This window comes from Lynx canadensis, chromosome E1 (assembly GCF_007474595.2).
Source record: "Lynx canadensis isolate LIC74 chromosome E1, mLynCan4.pri.v2, whole genome shotgun sequence".
Classification (NCBI taxonomy): Eukaryota; Metazoa; Chordata; class Mammalia; order Carnivora; family Felidae; genus Lynx; species Lynx canadensis.
The window spans coordinates 24,726,283-24,742,113 of NC_044316.2; the positions used below are offsets into that span (position 1 = coordinate 24,726,283).

At 37.5% G+C, this 15,831-nt stretch overlaps 1 protein-coding gene across 1 annotated transcript in view; it reads right to left on the reverse strand.

The window, feature by feature from the left end:
* Window positions 1–15,831, reverse strand: part of USP32 (ubiquitin specific peptidase 32) — a 241,238-nt gene that overhangs the window by 108,221 nt on the left and 117,186 nt on the right. Inside the window, 5 exon segments of the mRNA XM_030294593.1 lie at window positions 5,091–5,157; window positions 5,159–5,223; window positions 5,226–5,239; window positions 10,879–11,038; window positions 15,166–15,271. Of these exon segments, the coding sequence (XP_030150453.1) occupies window positions 5,091–5,157; window positions 5,159–5,223; window positions 5,226–5,239; window positions 10,879–11,038; window positions 15,166–15,271 (412 nt within the window).

The following is a 15,831-nucleotide window of genomic DNA, read 5'->3' on the forward strand; positions in this document are numbered from 1 at the left end:
AATCTACTGTTTGTTAGAAACTCCTCCCCCCCCCCCCCCATTTCACTCTCACTCCTGCTCCCTCCTATCTATAAATCTTCCATTTTGTGGAGCTCCTCAGACCTCCTTTCTATTTACTAGATGGGATACTGCTCAGTTCATGATGTGAATAAAGCCAATTTGATCTTGAAATTTATTCAGTGGAATTTTGTTTTTCAGTAATACCCAGGAGGTATTTATTAAAATGAATATATAGTTTGGGGTGCCTAGGTGGCTCAGTAGGTTTAAATGGCTGGCTCTTGGCTTCAGCTCAGGTCATGATCTCACAGTTCACTGGTTCGAGCACTGCATCAGGCTCCACAGTGACAGTGCGAAGCCTGCCTGGGATTCTTTCTCTCTCTCCTCTCTACCTCTTCCCCAATTGTATGCACAGCCATGTTCATACAGGTGCACATGCTCTCTCTCTCAATATAAATAAATAAACTTAAAAAAAAATGACTATACAGTTTGAGATACCTCAAGACCAGAAAACTCCATCAAGGTATCACCCACAAAGATTGAAGTATAGGTGAAGCAATGAAATGGCTGTAATGAAACAAAGCACACACATCATTTAAGATAAAACAGAGCTAAAGTCCAACCCATGAGAAACCCTTTCTACATTTAAAAGGTAGAGAAAAAAAATGAGAACAGTAAAGAAAACTCAAATAATTAAAAACTAGGAAACTACAATGGTTCCAAGTCAAAGAACAGAATTTCATGAAACTGAATGGTCAATAGTGCTAACAATGCTGCAGAGAGACAGGGGTAGATAGAATGACCCTAAGAAGAAACCATTTGGTTTAGAAATTAGAAGGTCATTATTACAGGTGAAACAACACATCTACATTAATATTTGCTGTAAATTCAAGGTAAAATTTTTTAATAAGGCAAAGGCACTGTAACTTTCAAATACTATTAAAACTTCAAAAATCTTCCCAAGTGATAAAAAGCTAAAAATAGAGAAGATCATCTTTAAAATAAAAATGGAACCATATAATGGGATAACATTTTTAACATTTTGATAATTATTTTTACTGATTGAATTTAAGTAAGTCAGTCTGTAATCTTTAATATACAGTGCTTTCTGGAGTGTAAGCTGGTATAGCCACTCTGGAAAACAGTATGGAGGTTCCTCAAAAAACTAAAAATAGAACTACCCTATGATCCAACAATTGCACTACTAGGCATTTATCCATGGGATACAGGTGTGCTGTTTCAAAGGGACACATGCACCCCCATGTTTATAGCAGCACTATCAACAATAGCCAAAGTATGGAAAGAGCCCAAATGTCCATCGATGGATGAATGGATAAAGAAGATGTGATATATATATACAATGGAGTATTACTCAGCAATCAAAAAGAATGAAATCTTGCCATTTGCAACTACGAGGATGGAACTGGAGGGTATTATGCTAAGTGAAATTAGTCAGCCAGAGAAAGACAAATATATGACTTCACTCATATGAGGACTTAAGAGACAAAACAGATGAACACAGGGAAGGGAAACAAAAATAATGTAAAAACAGGGAGGGGGACAAATCATAAGAGATTCATAAATATGGAGAATAAACTGAGCGTTACTAGAGGGATTGTGGGAGGGGGGATGGGCTAAATGGTTAGTAAGGGGCGCAAGGAATCTACTCCTGAAATCATTGTCGCACTATATGCTAACTAATTTGGATGTAATTTTAAAAAAAATAATAATAATTTTAAAAAATATACAGTGCTTTCCAAATAAGCCATAAGCAGTATCTGCATTTGCAAAGTATGTCAGACTTAATTTCACTTTAGGCAACTGACAAAGACTTTCTCCTTGACCATACTTAAGTCTCTTTGAGCCCTCTTCTGACTAGGCCTCCAACTAAGCCCCATCCAGTCTCTGGCTTGCTCAAATCCAGTCTTAGCTAAGAATGCTGCTAAGTCATCCCCCTACCCTTGATATCTGATCAAGTTCTCATACCCCATCTCTGATGAATAAGTCCTTGGCCTTATCCCCCTACCTTTGATGCCTCCTCTTAGTAACTTTCCCTTCAGTGACCACCTCATCCTGCTCCTTGGCCAGAACTCCCTACTTGTCCTTGTTATATTTAGAATTAAGACCAATCTTGTCTCCTACTGCAATACACCACTACAGAAGTCTTGGGTTGTCTTTCTACCATTTAACAAGCATCAGAGTAATTTTTTCTATAACATGAGTCATTAGGGGCGCCGGGGTGGCTCAGTCAGTTAAATGTCCTGACTTCAGCCCAGGTCATGATCTCATGGTTTGTGGGTTCAAGCCCTGCATCGGGCTCTGTGCTGACAGCTCAGAGCCTGTAGCCTTCTTCAGATTCTGTGTCTCCCTCTCTCTCTGCCTTCCCCTGCTCATGCTCTGTCTCCCTCTGTCTCTCCAAAATAAATAAACTTTGAAAAAAAATTAAAAAAAAACAAAAACAAAAACAAAACCATGAGTCAGTAAAAGAAAGCAGTCACACTCTTAGCATATATTAGCAGAAAAAAATAATCACAACATAATCACAAATGAAAGTACGAGTTCAGCAAAATATCCGTAAGACTGACAATTAAATATAAATCTAAGTTAAAATTTACAATGAGTATAAACAAGATTCCCTAATTTTTTATGCAAAACAATTTTTTTTAAAGGCTTCCTATCAAAAATAAAAACAAGAGCACTGAAAAAGTTTATCAGAACTTCTGGTAATAATGGAATGAAATGGGGCAGAAAAATAGCTGCTGTGTAATTAGTAGCCAGTCATAAGTTATACAAAGCAAACAGATACAAGTAGCACTTAACATCCAGGCCCTCTATTCAGTTAATAAATACTTATTTTTAAGGGCTTGGCACAGAAGGAGAAAAAGCAAAGAATAATATAGATTCTATGATTTAAGAGAGATGACACGTACAATAAATGGAATGCTATTAATAATTTCAGTAGAGGTGGAAGTGATAAGTTCATCCAAGAAGGGTACAAAAAAGGTGTTACGAAAGTTCAGAGGAATGAGAGATGATTTCTCACAGAAAGGCAAGAAAAAGTTTCCTGGAAACAAAGGGGCATGTGATTTAAGTCTTCAAAGATGACTAGGATTTATAGGGAGAAGTAAAGGGAAAGGCACTCCAGTGTTAAGAAGTAGCATAAGCAAAAGCCCAGTGTAGGTACTTTTCTGTACCCACAGAAAAGAATAAAGGTTAACATTTAAGGTCTATGCAGTGGTAACTTCAATGATGTCCCTCAAAAATCCATGGTCACCTGGAACCTCAGGATGTGACCTTATTTAGAAATAGTGTCTGTAGATATAATGAATTCAGCATCCTGAATTTAGTCTGGGCCATAAGTCCAATAACTGGTGTCCTCATAAGAAAAGGAAAGGACACAGAGAGATACAGAGAAAGCCACAGGAAGATGGAGGCAGACACCAAAGTTATGCTGCCATAAGCAAATCCTCGGGTCACCAGAAGCTGGGTGAGGCAAGGGAGGATTTTTCCCCAGGGCCTTCAGAAGGAATATGAACTTGATTTCAGCTTCCAGAACTGTGAGAAAATAATTTCTGTTATTTCAGTTTACAAATTGTGCTAATTCGTTACAGGAACTTTAGGAAACTAATACCACTAGGTTAAGGGCAATTAGTAGAGGGCTACTGTAAAATAGTATGTAATTGGTCTCTGCCCTGGTTCCTCCTAATATTTAGTTGTGACCAAACTCTTGTTAACTTCCCGAGTGATAAGGGTTTCTGACACAGTGGCCCTAAATCCCTTGTAATTTCCTGGGTGTTCTAATGCCTGAGGTGACTCTTAGTGGCTTCTGGATAGAGGCTGGTCACCAGGAAGACCAAGCCATAATCAGAAACTTGGAACTTTCAGCCCTACTCCCCATTTGCTGGAGACAGGAAAGGAGCTAGAAACTGAGTAACTGATTATGCCTACATGACGAGGCCTCTATAAAAATCCCAAAGTATGGGCTTTAGCGAGCTTCTGGATTGATGAACATATCCATGTGCCAGAAGGACTGACACATCCCAGCTCCTGGGCTTGGGACCCTTCCAGACCTTGCCTCTGGTTGCTCATCTGTATGTTGTTTTTTTCTTTTTTACACAACCTTTATTATATATTAAGTCAATAAATATAAAATGTTTCCCCTGAGGGGCGCCTGGGTGGCTCAGTCAGTTAAGTGTCCGACTTTAGTTCAGGTCATGATCTCACGGTTGGTGGGGTTTGAGCCCTTCTTCGGACTTGTGCTGATAGCTCAGAGCCTGGAGCTTGCTTCTGATTCTGTGTCTCCCTCTCTCTCTGCCCATCCCCACTCACGTTCTGTTTCTGTCTCTTGAAAATAAATAAGTGTTAAAAAAAAAAATTTTTTTTAATGTTTCCCTGAGTTTTATAAGCTCTTTTACCAAATTATCAACCCCAAGCAATAGGAACATCTAATTTAGAGCTGTTTGATCAGAAGCACTGGCAACAACCAGGATTATGACTGGCCTCTTCTGTGGGTAGCAAAAAAATGGTCTTGTGAGACTGAGTCCTAAACCTGTGGGGTCTGTGCTACCCCCCACCGGGGGAGATAGCGTGTCAGAAGTGAACCAAATTGCAGAACACGCAATTGGTATCTACAGAGCATTGAGGAATAACTTTGTGTGGGGAAAAAAACCTACGTATTTGAAGTATAAAAGCATTCAGTGAGTACAGAAAAAAAAGTTTCTTTTCAGCTATGTACTCAATGCTCAGCATTTTTTAAAATGTTTATTTTGTGCGCGCGTGCAAGAGAGAGAAAGAGGGGGAGAGAGAGAGAGAGAGAGAGAGAGAATCCCAAGCAGGCTCTGCACTATCAGTGCAGAGCCTGATGTGGGGCTCAATCCCACAAACCAAGAGATCAGACCCAAGCTGAAATCAAGAGTCCGTTGCTTACCGACTGAGCCATGAAAGGTGCCCCATAAAGCTCTAGCATTTCATTTTATTACACTCTGGAAGAAAAAAAACACTGACCAGTAAATTTCTCCTTAATAGGCATATTCTCATATTACTAGGCAACTGTATTAAAAGTGGACAGAAAACAATGAAATGCCGTTACTTACAATGTGTGACTCCAGCTAGAGTTTGGTAGAAAGTGGGAGTATCACTATCATCAGTGAGGGTCACATAAAACACCTCCAGATAGTAGCCAACGAGAGAAGGTAAAAGCATCTTTGTTTAGAAGAAGCCAATTCTAAATTTTTCATAGTTACTTTTTCACCCTAAAATAAAAGGAAAAAAAAAACACATAGGCTTAGTCAAATTTTAAGGTATCTTACTTAAACTGTACAATTTGAAATTTGAAATTTGTTACATTTATCTTGCTAATATCTACAAAGAAAGGATTATCTAACACTACAGGGTGTATATTTGGAAATCAAACTGTTTTAAAAAATAATTGTATTTTCAGAATTCCACTTGCATAAAATCTATGCAATTTAGTTGTAAATTACTTCATCAATTCATTAAAGCAGTGCATTGTTACTAATAACTCACATATTATTTCTAAGGTATATCCTGAAATCAGTAAAGTGTATTTTTCCTCTTTGTAAAAAAACAGTTTTATTGAGGTATTATTGGTATACAAAGATACTTATATGTACAATTTGTGAGACTGGACATATGCAAAACCTATGATACTATCACCACATCAAGATGGTAAACATAGCCATCATTTCCCACAGTTTCCTTGCATCTTTGTTTTACTTGTTTGTTGTTTGGTTGGCTGGTTTGTGGTAAGAACATTTAACATGAACTCTACCCTCTAAACAAATTTTAAGGTGCACAATAATGCATTATTAACTATGGGCATTATGTTATACAACAGATCTCTGTAATTCATTTAGCATGACAGAAACTTTATACCCATTGAACCGCCCCATTTTCCCCACCCTCTAAAAAGTGTATTTTTTTTCTATATTTAATAAGGCCAATTTTTTACTTGCCTTATCCCTCTTCTTCAGCACCTTAAAACTTTAAGAATCAGCATATTTTAATTAAATATGTATGGTATTAAAATGCTTTTTAAATTCATTGGCAAATTAAAAACAACTATCCAGGAGCCCTCTTCTAGAAGGCATCACTGAAAACATGTATTCACAAAGTCAATTAGAATACAAAAAAAACAAGTAGATTTCCGATTTCTTTGCTTTTTTTGTCAAGTATTTTGTCTTCTACATCTCTGGATTTAAAAAAAAAAAAAAAAGTATCCCGGATGAGAAGAACATGACATAGCTGTGCAAGTCAATTTCTTAATCTGAAGACAGGAGGACCGAGGGTGAATGAGGGCCAGATGTTTCTGAGAAAAAGGACAGAAGCAACCCACATGGAAATACAATGAAGAATGACATTCAGGAGCCTATCAGGTCTATTCCTGATAGAAATATTAAGGGATACAAATAATTCCTAACCTAAAAGAGATATGATAGAAATCATTTATACACCGTTTGGCAGCATCCTATTAAAATACAGCAATATGCTTAGCTTACTAGTTTCAGAACATTTAACAGTGCAATCAAAACATCTAGACAACATTGACAGTCTTGTTTTTCTGAATGGAAGAATATGGCATTCAGACTTGCTGCAGGGTATGGGAGGACATTGCCAACATGTTGAGAGATTAGGGATCATACCCTTATTCTCTCTGTTCCCCATGTTTAATTTAGAAAGAGGATTAGTAGTATAAATCCCATAAGCTCATGTACATTTTTACATATTAACATCTCTGACACTGGGATGAATTTTCAAACCAAGAGTATCCTTCAACTAAAACTGGCAGGTCTTTTCCTCTCTTTATAATACATAAAGGTACATCTTATAATCAATGGGATTGTAGATGAAGCAAAACATGTAGCATCAATGGTTTCAGTGAGACTAAGATGTTATAAAATGTACCCTCATGTACAAGAAAGCAAAAGTTGCTAATTATAATAGGCACTTCTACCACCTTCACATATCATTAATATTGAGTATTTACAATTCCCTAAGCACTGTTCTGAACATTCTTTTTTAAGATTTTGTTTTCAAGTAATCTCTCTACCCAACGTGGGCTCAAACTCACAATCTCAGATCAGAGTTATAAGCTCCAATGACTGAGTCAGCCAAGCACCCCTAAACATTTCATATTAATTTAATCTTCAAAGCAACACTCTACTCTACCATCCCCATTTTACACATGGGAAACTGAGGTTTCAAAAAGTTAAATAATCTAAGATCTAAGATAGAGTGGCAAATATATGATTAAACCCAGGTAGTCCAAAGTTCTGAGCCTCAGCTATGCACCACCTTCCTGGCTGACTTAGTGAAATATAAAGTAACCACTGAAATCCACCTGTCCATTCGGATCACTGCATAACTGGTAGCACCAAAATGCCATCTGTTAAACCTGACTTTTTATGTTTTCGAGTCATGGGTGTCTTCTAAAACAGAAAGCAAAGGCAAAGTTTCCTTTATAAATTGTCACAATAGCAGTTTAGAAAAAAAAAAATCCAGTAACATAAAAGGCAAATAAAATAACAGACTCCTAAAATTGACACATCTTTTAAGAACAATATGATTTCCATCTTAAAACTGACAACCAAAGAAAATATAAGAAAAGAACAATACAATTCCTATGTGGATTCCTTTATAACTTCATCTTTAAGGCTAAAAAAGCATAAGATAGAAAAAGTTGAGGGGCGCCTGGGTGGCTCAGTCAGTTAACTTCCGACTTTGGTTCAGGTCACAATTTCACAGTTCGTGAGTTCAAGGCCCATGTCAGGCTCTGTGCTGACAGCTCAGAGCCTGGAGCCTGCTTCGGACTCTATGTCTCCCTCTCTCTCTGCCCCTCCTCTGCTCACACTCTTTTCTCTCTTTCTCTCAAAATAAACGTTAAAAAAAATTAAAAAGGAAAAAAAAAGAAAAAGGCTGAAACCTATTCCATGTCACTTAAATCTAGGTGCTAGGTCCACATCATTTAGCTAAAGTGCTTCTCTTTAGTAGTTTTGGTGGCTTTTTAGGATTGCAAAAAACAACACAAACATTGTTATGGGAGGTCCAAATAAGTCTTTTTCTAATATAGTAGACTCCTACTGAAACATGTAACTTGAAAAGCAAGGTTTGGATACAATCAGACACATTACTCAGAAATTACAGCACATAAATATTAAATAGTTGAATCAGATAAAAATTAGCCCATTTACTGTGATTTTTTTGATTGTTTTGTTTTGTTTTAACCAACTGTAAGTATCTAGTGGTTTAAATAGCCATCTACATGAGTATTCCAAAACCAGGGCCTCTCATTTCTTTGATCTTTCCTTTTCAAAGATCTTGTCCTTCATACAACACTTAACGCAGACTTAACTAACAAGTCTTATGATCTTGTTATAATAACCGTTCCCTTTCCATTAAGTGCAATTTAAGCATTCCACTTCTCCCCCTTCACTACTTTCTCTTATGACCAAACTTCTTTTGGTATCCTAACTCCAGTGAATTTTTTAACTCCACAGGAACTCCACCAAGGACCTTCCTCTACATTGCCAATTCTAATGATCACTTCTCAGTGATCAAAAATCAACTCATTTGACCTTTCAGTTTATTTGATATAAACACTCTTTTCTATTAAAATATTTTCATCACTTGGCTTCCAGGACACCATTCTCTTTTGGTTCTCCTCACAGGCTATCCTTAGGCTCCTGTTTTGAGTCTTCTTCATTTCATTAACCTTTCAACCCTGGAGTAAAGGACTCAGTCTTCAATCTGTTTTCTATCTAAATTTACTCTAAGATGATCTCATCCTCAACTCTAGAGCCAACAAATCCTATCCTCTGAATGCTAATTTATATATCAAAAAGCATAGTTGGCATCAGTTAATGTCTAAAATGATTCTCAAATTAATTATGTCCTAAATCTCTCTTGATATCAAAACCCCAAAACCTCCCCCAGTAGTTTTAGCCATCTCAATTAATGGAAACTCCATTCACTTACTAAAGCAAGTCAAACACTTTAGTCATCCTCTTCTCTGCCACAGCCCATAATCCATATAAGATCCTGTCAACTCTCCCTTCAAAATAATGCAGAATCTGAAAACTTCTCACCACCTCACTGCTTATATTATGACTACATAATCATCACCTCTTACCTAGATTGGCACAGATATCTTGTATGGACTCTGTTTAGCCTACCCTGTACTAAGAGCCAAATGATCATGTTTAAAAAAAAGAAAAAAAAATCATGTATTTTCTCTGCCCCAAACCCTCTAATTGGTTCACCTCACTCAGGGTGAAAATCAAAGAACTCATACTGTCCTAGAGCCATATATAATCTCCCCACTTCATGTCACACCCTTCCCAACCTCTGTAACTTCTACCGAGTCTCTTAATCTAATCCAGCTCATTGGCTCCTCTGTTGTTCCTTGGACATATCAAGCACACTCCAACTCCCGGCCTTTGCTGTACTCTCGTCCTTTAAAAAATGTTTTCCTCCAGATTTCTGCATAGTTTGATCTTTCTTCCTTTAAATTCTTGGTTCAAATGTCACTTTATGTGACCAGCCTTTCCCAACTACCCTATACAAAATACCAACACTCTGCCACCTCCTCCCCATCACCACCTATCCCCCTTATTCTACTTAATCTTTCCCTATAGCACTAATTATCATCTCATATAGGTACCTGCTATTGTGCCTAAATTTTGGAGAACTGGGTAGCTAGCCACATTGAACTCCCATCCAAATGGGAATACGTACATAAAACTTAATAAGAAAAATATACATTCTCCAAGATGTACAGAGTATTAATGCATTTTACATCTGTGTGAAAAATTCAATTAATCAGGCCTGCAAAGATTAGGTTACTTTTTTTGGACAGGAAATGTTTGTTATTGGAGAGAAAAACCATAGCCTAGCTTGTCTTGAAGTACTGAAATACTATCACAGCAACTTGCAGTGCAGGAAGCCAATCCTTTGCACCAAACACACAGAAATATGGAGTAAAATATAATACCATAACCACTACTAAAAACTGTACAGCCAAGTTGAAGGCAAGATACAGAAATCTCCAGGTGCTATCAACACAGAATAAACTCAAAGCCAGAGTAGTGAAAAACTAAAGCTACAGAGTCCAAAGAGCTATGAAAACCAGATACATGCATATAGCTGGAGTACTGACAATCAAGGACTTTACAGTTAGGAAGGCGACTAAACTAAAATGAATAAAACCCACAGCAGTGAGGGACTGTCATATCTGTAAAACGCAAGTGGCTCAAACAGCCCCCATGAGGAATCATGCAGCATTGAGTGTGCTGCAGGAAAACATCAGAAAATTCTAAAGGTTTTTTTTATTCTACCATCTTTAGGGCATTTCCCATATTAGCAGACCTGTGAAAAGGAAGAAAAAAAAAAAGAATTTTCTCTGTTAAAGATAGACATTTTCTACTGTTTTTCTATAATGAAAATATATTATTTATGAAAATAGAAGAAAACGACAGGTTTTTCACACCCAAATATTTCACTATGCAAATCAGCTAAGTCAAGTAAGTGATAAATAGACCTTGAGGGGTAGAGTCACAGAATGACTTAAGGCCAATGATACACTATAAGATGAAAAGCAGTGGATGTATGATCACCAGTGAGTGTGTATGTATTGGTGTAAGAATGTGAGTGTGTTTTATTATCCCTTAAGTATAGACAGTTGTCTTTAAAGTAGAACTGGAAATTTTAAGATTCCAAATATAACAGTATTAAGTGTCATGGACCTTTGAGAATAGCACACAAATAATTGAAACATCAACCATTAAAAACAAAAATGTCAAGAATATGCTGCACATAAACATCTATTCATCATAGCTAAGCTCATTATATAACTAGAGTTAATACTTTGTAACAGGTAGGGATGAAATGTAAATCTTTAAATATACCTCTGAGAAACACTTCCTGAGTGTATCGGGGACTTTACCATCCACCACATGGAGCATTCTTTCCATTTCTTCCCGGACAACATAGCTCCCAGATTCACTTGCAAAAAGACTAAAAATGTCTAGAAGAAAGAAAGAATAAATTAAACTTACCATAGATTAAATATACCCCTGGCAGAAGTAGAGAGAGAAGAGAGAGGTAAATATTACTAAGTGATTACTAGTGCCAAGCACTTTATCAATGTATCATTTAATTTATTCCTAAAAAAAAAAAAAAAAAAGAAAAACCAACAACGCAAATTAAAACAGCAATATGATATCTTTTCAAACACATCAAATTTGCAAAAAATGTTTAGGTGTGACAATACAAAGTGATAGCAATAAATTGGGAGAAACAGGAACTACTGTACACTGTTAATGAGAGTATGAATTACTGCAACCACTTTAAAGAGTAACTTGCCAAAATCTGGCAAAAGTGATGTATGCTAGAAATTCAACTTCTTTTTTTAATTTTAAAATTTTTCTTAATTTGAAAAGAGGGTGTGTGCGAGTGGGGGAGAGGGACAGAAGGAGCAAGAGAGAGAATCCCAAGCAGGCTCCACACTCAGCAAGGAGCCGATACAGGCCTCGATCCAATGACCCTGGAATCATGACGTGAGCCGAAATCAAGAGTCATCAATCAACCTGAGGGCCACCCAAGCATCCCTAGAAATTCAACTTCTAAGCAGCTCGACTTCCACCCTCAAGAAACTTTCATACGTGTGCACAAGAACAACAATGTTCACTGGAATATTATGTGTAATAGCAAAACTCAGAAGAAAAAAGATAAATATCTATCAATAAGAAAATAGGTAACTGACATACACACACACACTGGAATACTACATAGCAGTTAGAATATAGGAACTAGTGCTTCAAGATGGATAAATATCAAAACATTCAGGGAAGGGATACCTGGGTAGCTCAGTGAGTTAAGCATCTGACTCTTGATTCAGCTCAGGTCATATCTCATGGTTCCTAAAATTAAACTCCATGTCGGTGCTCAATCCCTGCTTGGGATTCTCTCTCTCTCCCTCTCTCTGACGCTCACGGCACTCTCTCTCAAAATAAATAAATAAACTTAAAAAAATATTCAGGGAAATATTTTGGGGATTGTAAAGCAAATTATAAAATAATCTGTACCATATACCATTTACTTAAAAAGTTAGGGGGACCTGGGTGGGTCAGTTGGTTAAGCATCTGACTTGTGCTCAGGTCATGATCTCACGGTTTGTGAGCCTGCTTGAGATTCTCTCTCTCTGCCCCTTCCCCACTTGTGTTCTCTCTCCCTCTCTCAGAAGAATAAATAAACTTTAAAAAAAAGTTTAAGAAGTTTAAAATCTGCAAAACAAACTGAAGATACGTTTAAAGGTATATAAAATATCATAAAGGTAGAAACACCTGCATGAGGAACAAAGATCACTATATTCATGAGAGTGGTTACAGTTGTAAAGGGAAGAGTGGGAATGAGACCATGGAGAGATACAGACAGACAGCCTCACTTTGGATGTAATACTTATTTCCTAAAAATAAGATCCAGCACAAATGTGACACAATGTTAAGAAATAATAAAGCAGGTGGATGTACATATTGTATGTATGTTTGAAATACTGTTGTTATGGATTGAACTGCATCTCCCAAAAAGATATGTTGAAACGCTAACCTCCAGGAACTTATGAATGGGACCTTATTTGGAAAGATAGAAGATAGAAAGATAGAGGAGACATTCCATCCCTTTGAAGGCCCAGGGGGTTTCATTGCTTGCCTTCCCACATCCCATGGAGGATTTCTTCAGGGGGAGTATTTGCTGGAGTGCTCTGACTACCTGTTACGGGTTGAACTGTGTCCCACCAAAAGATGGTAAAGTCCTACCCCCGGCATCCACAAATGTGACCTTATTTGGAACAGGGTCTTGCAGATATAATCAAGTTAAAGTAAGGTCATTAGGGTGAGTCCTAATCCAATATGACTGATTATAAGAAGAGAAGACAAAAACAGAAGAAAACCATGTGAGGAGATAGCAGAAATTAAGAGTGATGCACACACAAGCCAAGGACAGCAAGGACTACCAGCACCAGAAGTTAGAAAAAAGGAAGGATTCTTCTATATAGGTTTCAGAGGGAGCAGGGCCCTGCTAACATCTTCAATTTGGACTTCTAGCTTCCACAACTATGAAATACGTTTTTGTTGTTTTAAAAGCCACTTAACAAAAGTTTGCAGTACTTTGTTATGGTAGCCCTAGGAACCTAATACAATTGTATATAAAAATAAAAAAAAAAATTAGGGGTGCCTAGGTGGCTCAGTCAGTTGAACGGCCGACTCTTGATTTTGGCTCAGGTCATGATCCAGGGTTGTGGGGTTAAAGCCTAGTGTAAGGCTCTGCGCTGAGCCAGCTTAAGATATTCTCTCTCCTTTTCCTCCCTGCTCCCCGCCCACCCCTCTTCCCCACTAGCACTCTCTCTCTAAAATAAAAAAAGGGAGGGAGGGAGGGAGGAAGGAAGGAAGGAAGGAAGGAAGGAAGGAAGGAAGGAAGGACGGACTTTATATGTTTGTGTTTATGATGCCCCCAAATGTTATTTTTAATTACTGGCTGCGTGGAGCCACAGTATCTGTTTGTTGGCAGAGGAATGCTAATTTGAAAAACCAGGATCACAGTTAAATTCCAAGTTGGTTCATGGATACATTCAATATCTTAACTGTGATAATGTGGGTATATATACGTCCCCAAACCTATCAAAGTCCACACTTTATATGTGTGCATTTTATTGCAAGTCAATTACACTTCAATAAAACTATAAAAAAAGAAATAGATTAAAAAGAACAGCCTAAATTTAGGATTAAGAAAGAAGATTCTGAGGAATTTAGGAGAAGCAGTCAGAAGGCAGGTTAGAAAAGGAAGAAGGTTGGGGCGCCTGGGTGGCTCAATCTGCTGGGCGTCCGACTTCGGCCTAGGTCAGGATCTTGCAATTTGTGGGTTCGAGCCCTGCGTTGGGCTCTGTGCTGACATCTCGGAGCCTGGAGCCTGCTTCGGATTCTGTGTCTCCCTCTCTCTCTGCTCCTCCCCCGCTCATGCTCTGTCTCTGTCTCTCAAAATAAATAAATGTTAAAAAAAAAGAAAAAAAGAAGAAAAAAAGAAAAGGAAGAAGGTAAATCTGGAGAACAAACAGAGGGTTACTGGAGGGATGTGGGAGGAGGATGGGCTAAATGGGTAAGGGGCATTAAGGAATCTACTCCTGAAATCATTGTTGCACTATATGCTAACTAACATGGATGTAAATTTAAACAATAAAAATAAATTAAAAATAAAGAAAAGGAAGAAGGAAGAGAGAAAACCCAGCATCTGGTGGCCAAGGGTTAAAACCTAGGAATTTTCAAAGTAAATGTTTTCTTTACTTCTCCTGGGAAATTTTCAATAAAACTTTCACCCCAAAAAGAAACCCTACATTCATTAGTAGCTGCTCTCCATTTTCCTATTCCCTGCCAGCCTCTGGAAGTCACCAATCTACTGTGTCTATGCATCTGCCTAATCTGGACAATTCATATAAATGGAATTACATACCATGTGGCCTACACTTTGACTGGCATTTATCACTTTAACGTAATATTTTCAGGTTCATCCATGTTGCAGCATTAGTACTTTATTCTTTTACTGTTGAGAAGTATTTTACCATATGGAGGTATCACATTTTGTTTATGTTGAATGCAACAGTTGATGGATAATAGGGTTGTATCCATCTTGCAACTACTGTGCACAGTGCTGCCATGAATACTCTTGTACATTTTTTTTTTTAATGAATACATGCTTTCAATTTTGGGGTGAACATACTGGAGTGGAATTGCTGGGTCATATGATAACTCCATGTTTAGCAGTTTGAGGAACTACCTAACAATCTTCCAAAGTGATGGTACCATTTTACACTCCCAGCAGCAATATATGAGGGTTTCAACTTTTCCACTGTTCACCAACTCTAATTATTACCTATCTTTCTTATTTTAGTCATCCTGGTAGGTATGAAGAAGTATCTCACTGTAACTTTATATATTTCCCTAATAAGTTTACATTGACCATTTTTTCAAGTGCTTATTAGCTACTTGTGTATCTTCTTTGGAGAAATATCAACTCAAATGCTTTCACTGTCATCAGAATTTTCAGGTAAATTATTCCGCACACAAATGTAGTATTATCATTTTGAGATATTAAAGTACGTACATTTTGCCTTCTCTTCATCTCTGCCTCTTGTAAGAAGGACAAGTCCAACTATTAAGTTATTGAAGTGCAGTCCTTTGGATGTTCCACCAAAAGAACAGTATATCACCTAGGAGAAAATGATAAAGCCAACATTAGAGGTTTCAGTTGTTGAGGAATTTGAGGCTCATACCACCTTTACCAAATCTTGTCTCTATCTCCAAACAAGACTCTGGTAAACTTTAGTAAAATGATGTTATACATCTTGTTAGTGCACTCAGCCAAAAATACACTTTATCTATTCTACTATATATATATATATCACTGGCTCACACACTAACTATTCTTTTTCTTTGGAATCCTTATCAAGGTCCAAGAAGATAAAGGTTCAATAGCCCCAATAATGTGGTAAGAATTTTGTGTAATTACAGAATTTCCTTCAACCTCTGTAAAACTTACATACATTTTGATTTGAAAGATCAACATCTGGGGCCTCTGAGTGGTTCAGTTGGTTAAGCGTCCAACTTCGGCTCAGGTCATGATCTCAAGATTTCTAGGTTCGTGGGTTCAAGCCCTGTGTCGGGCTTTGTGCTGACAGCTGAGAGTCTGGAGCCTGCTTCAGATTCTGTGTCTCCCTCTATCTCTGTCCCTCCCCCACTCATGCTCTGTCTCTGTCTCTCAAAAATGAAT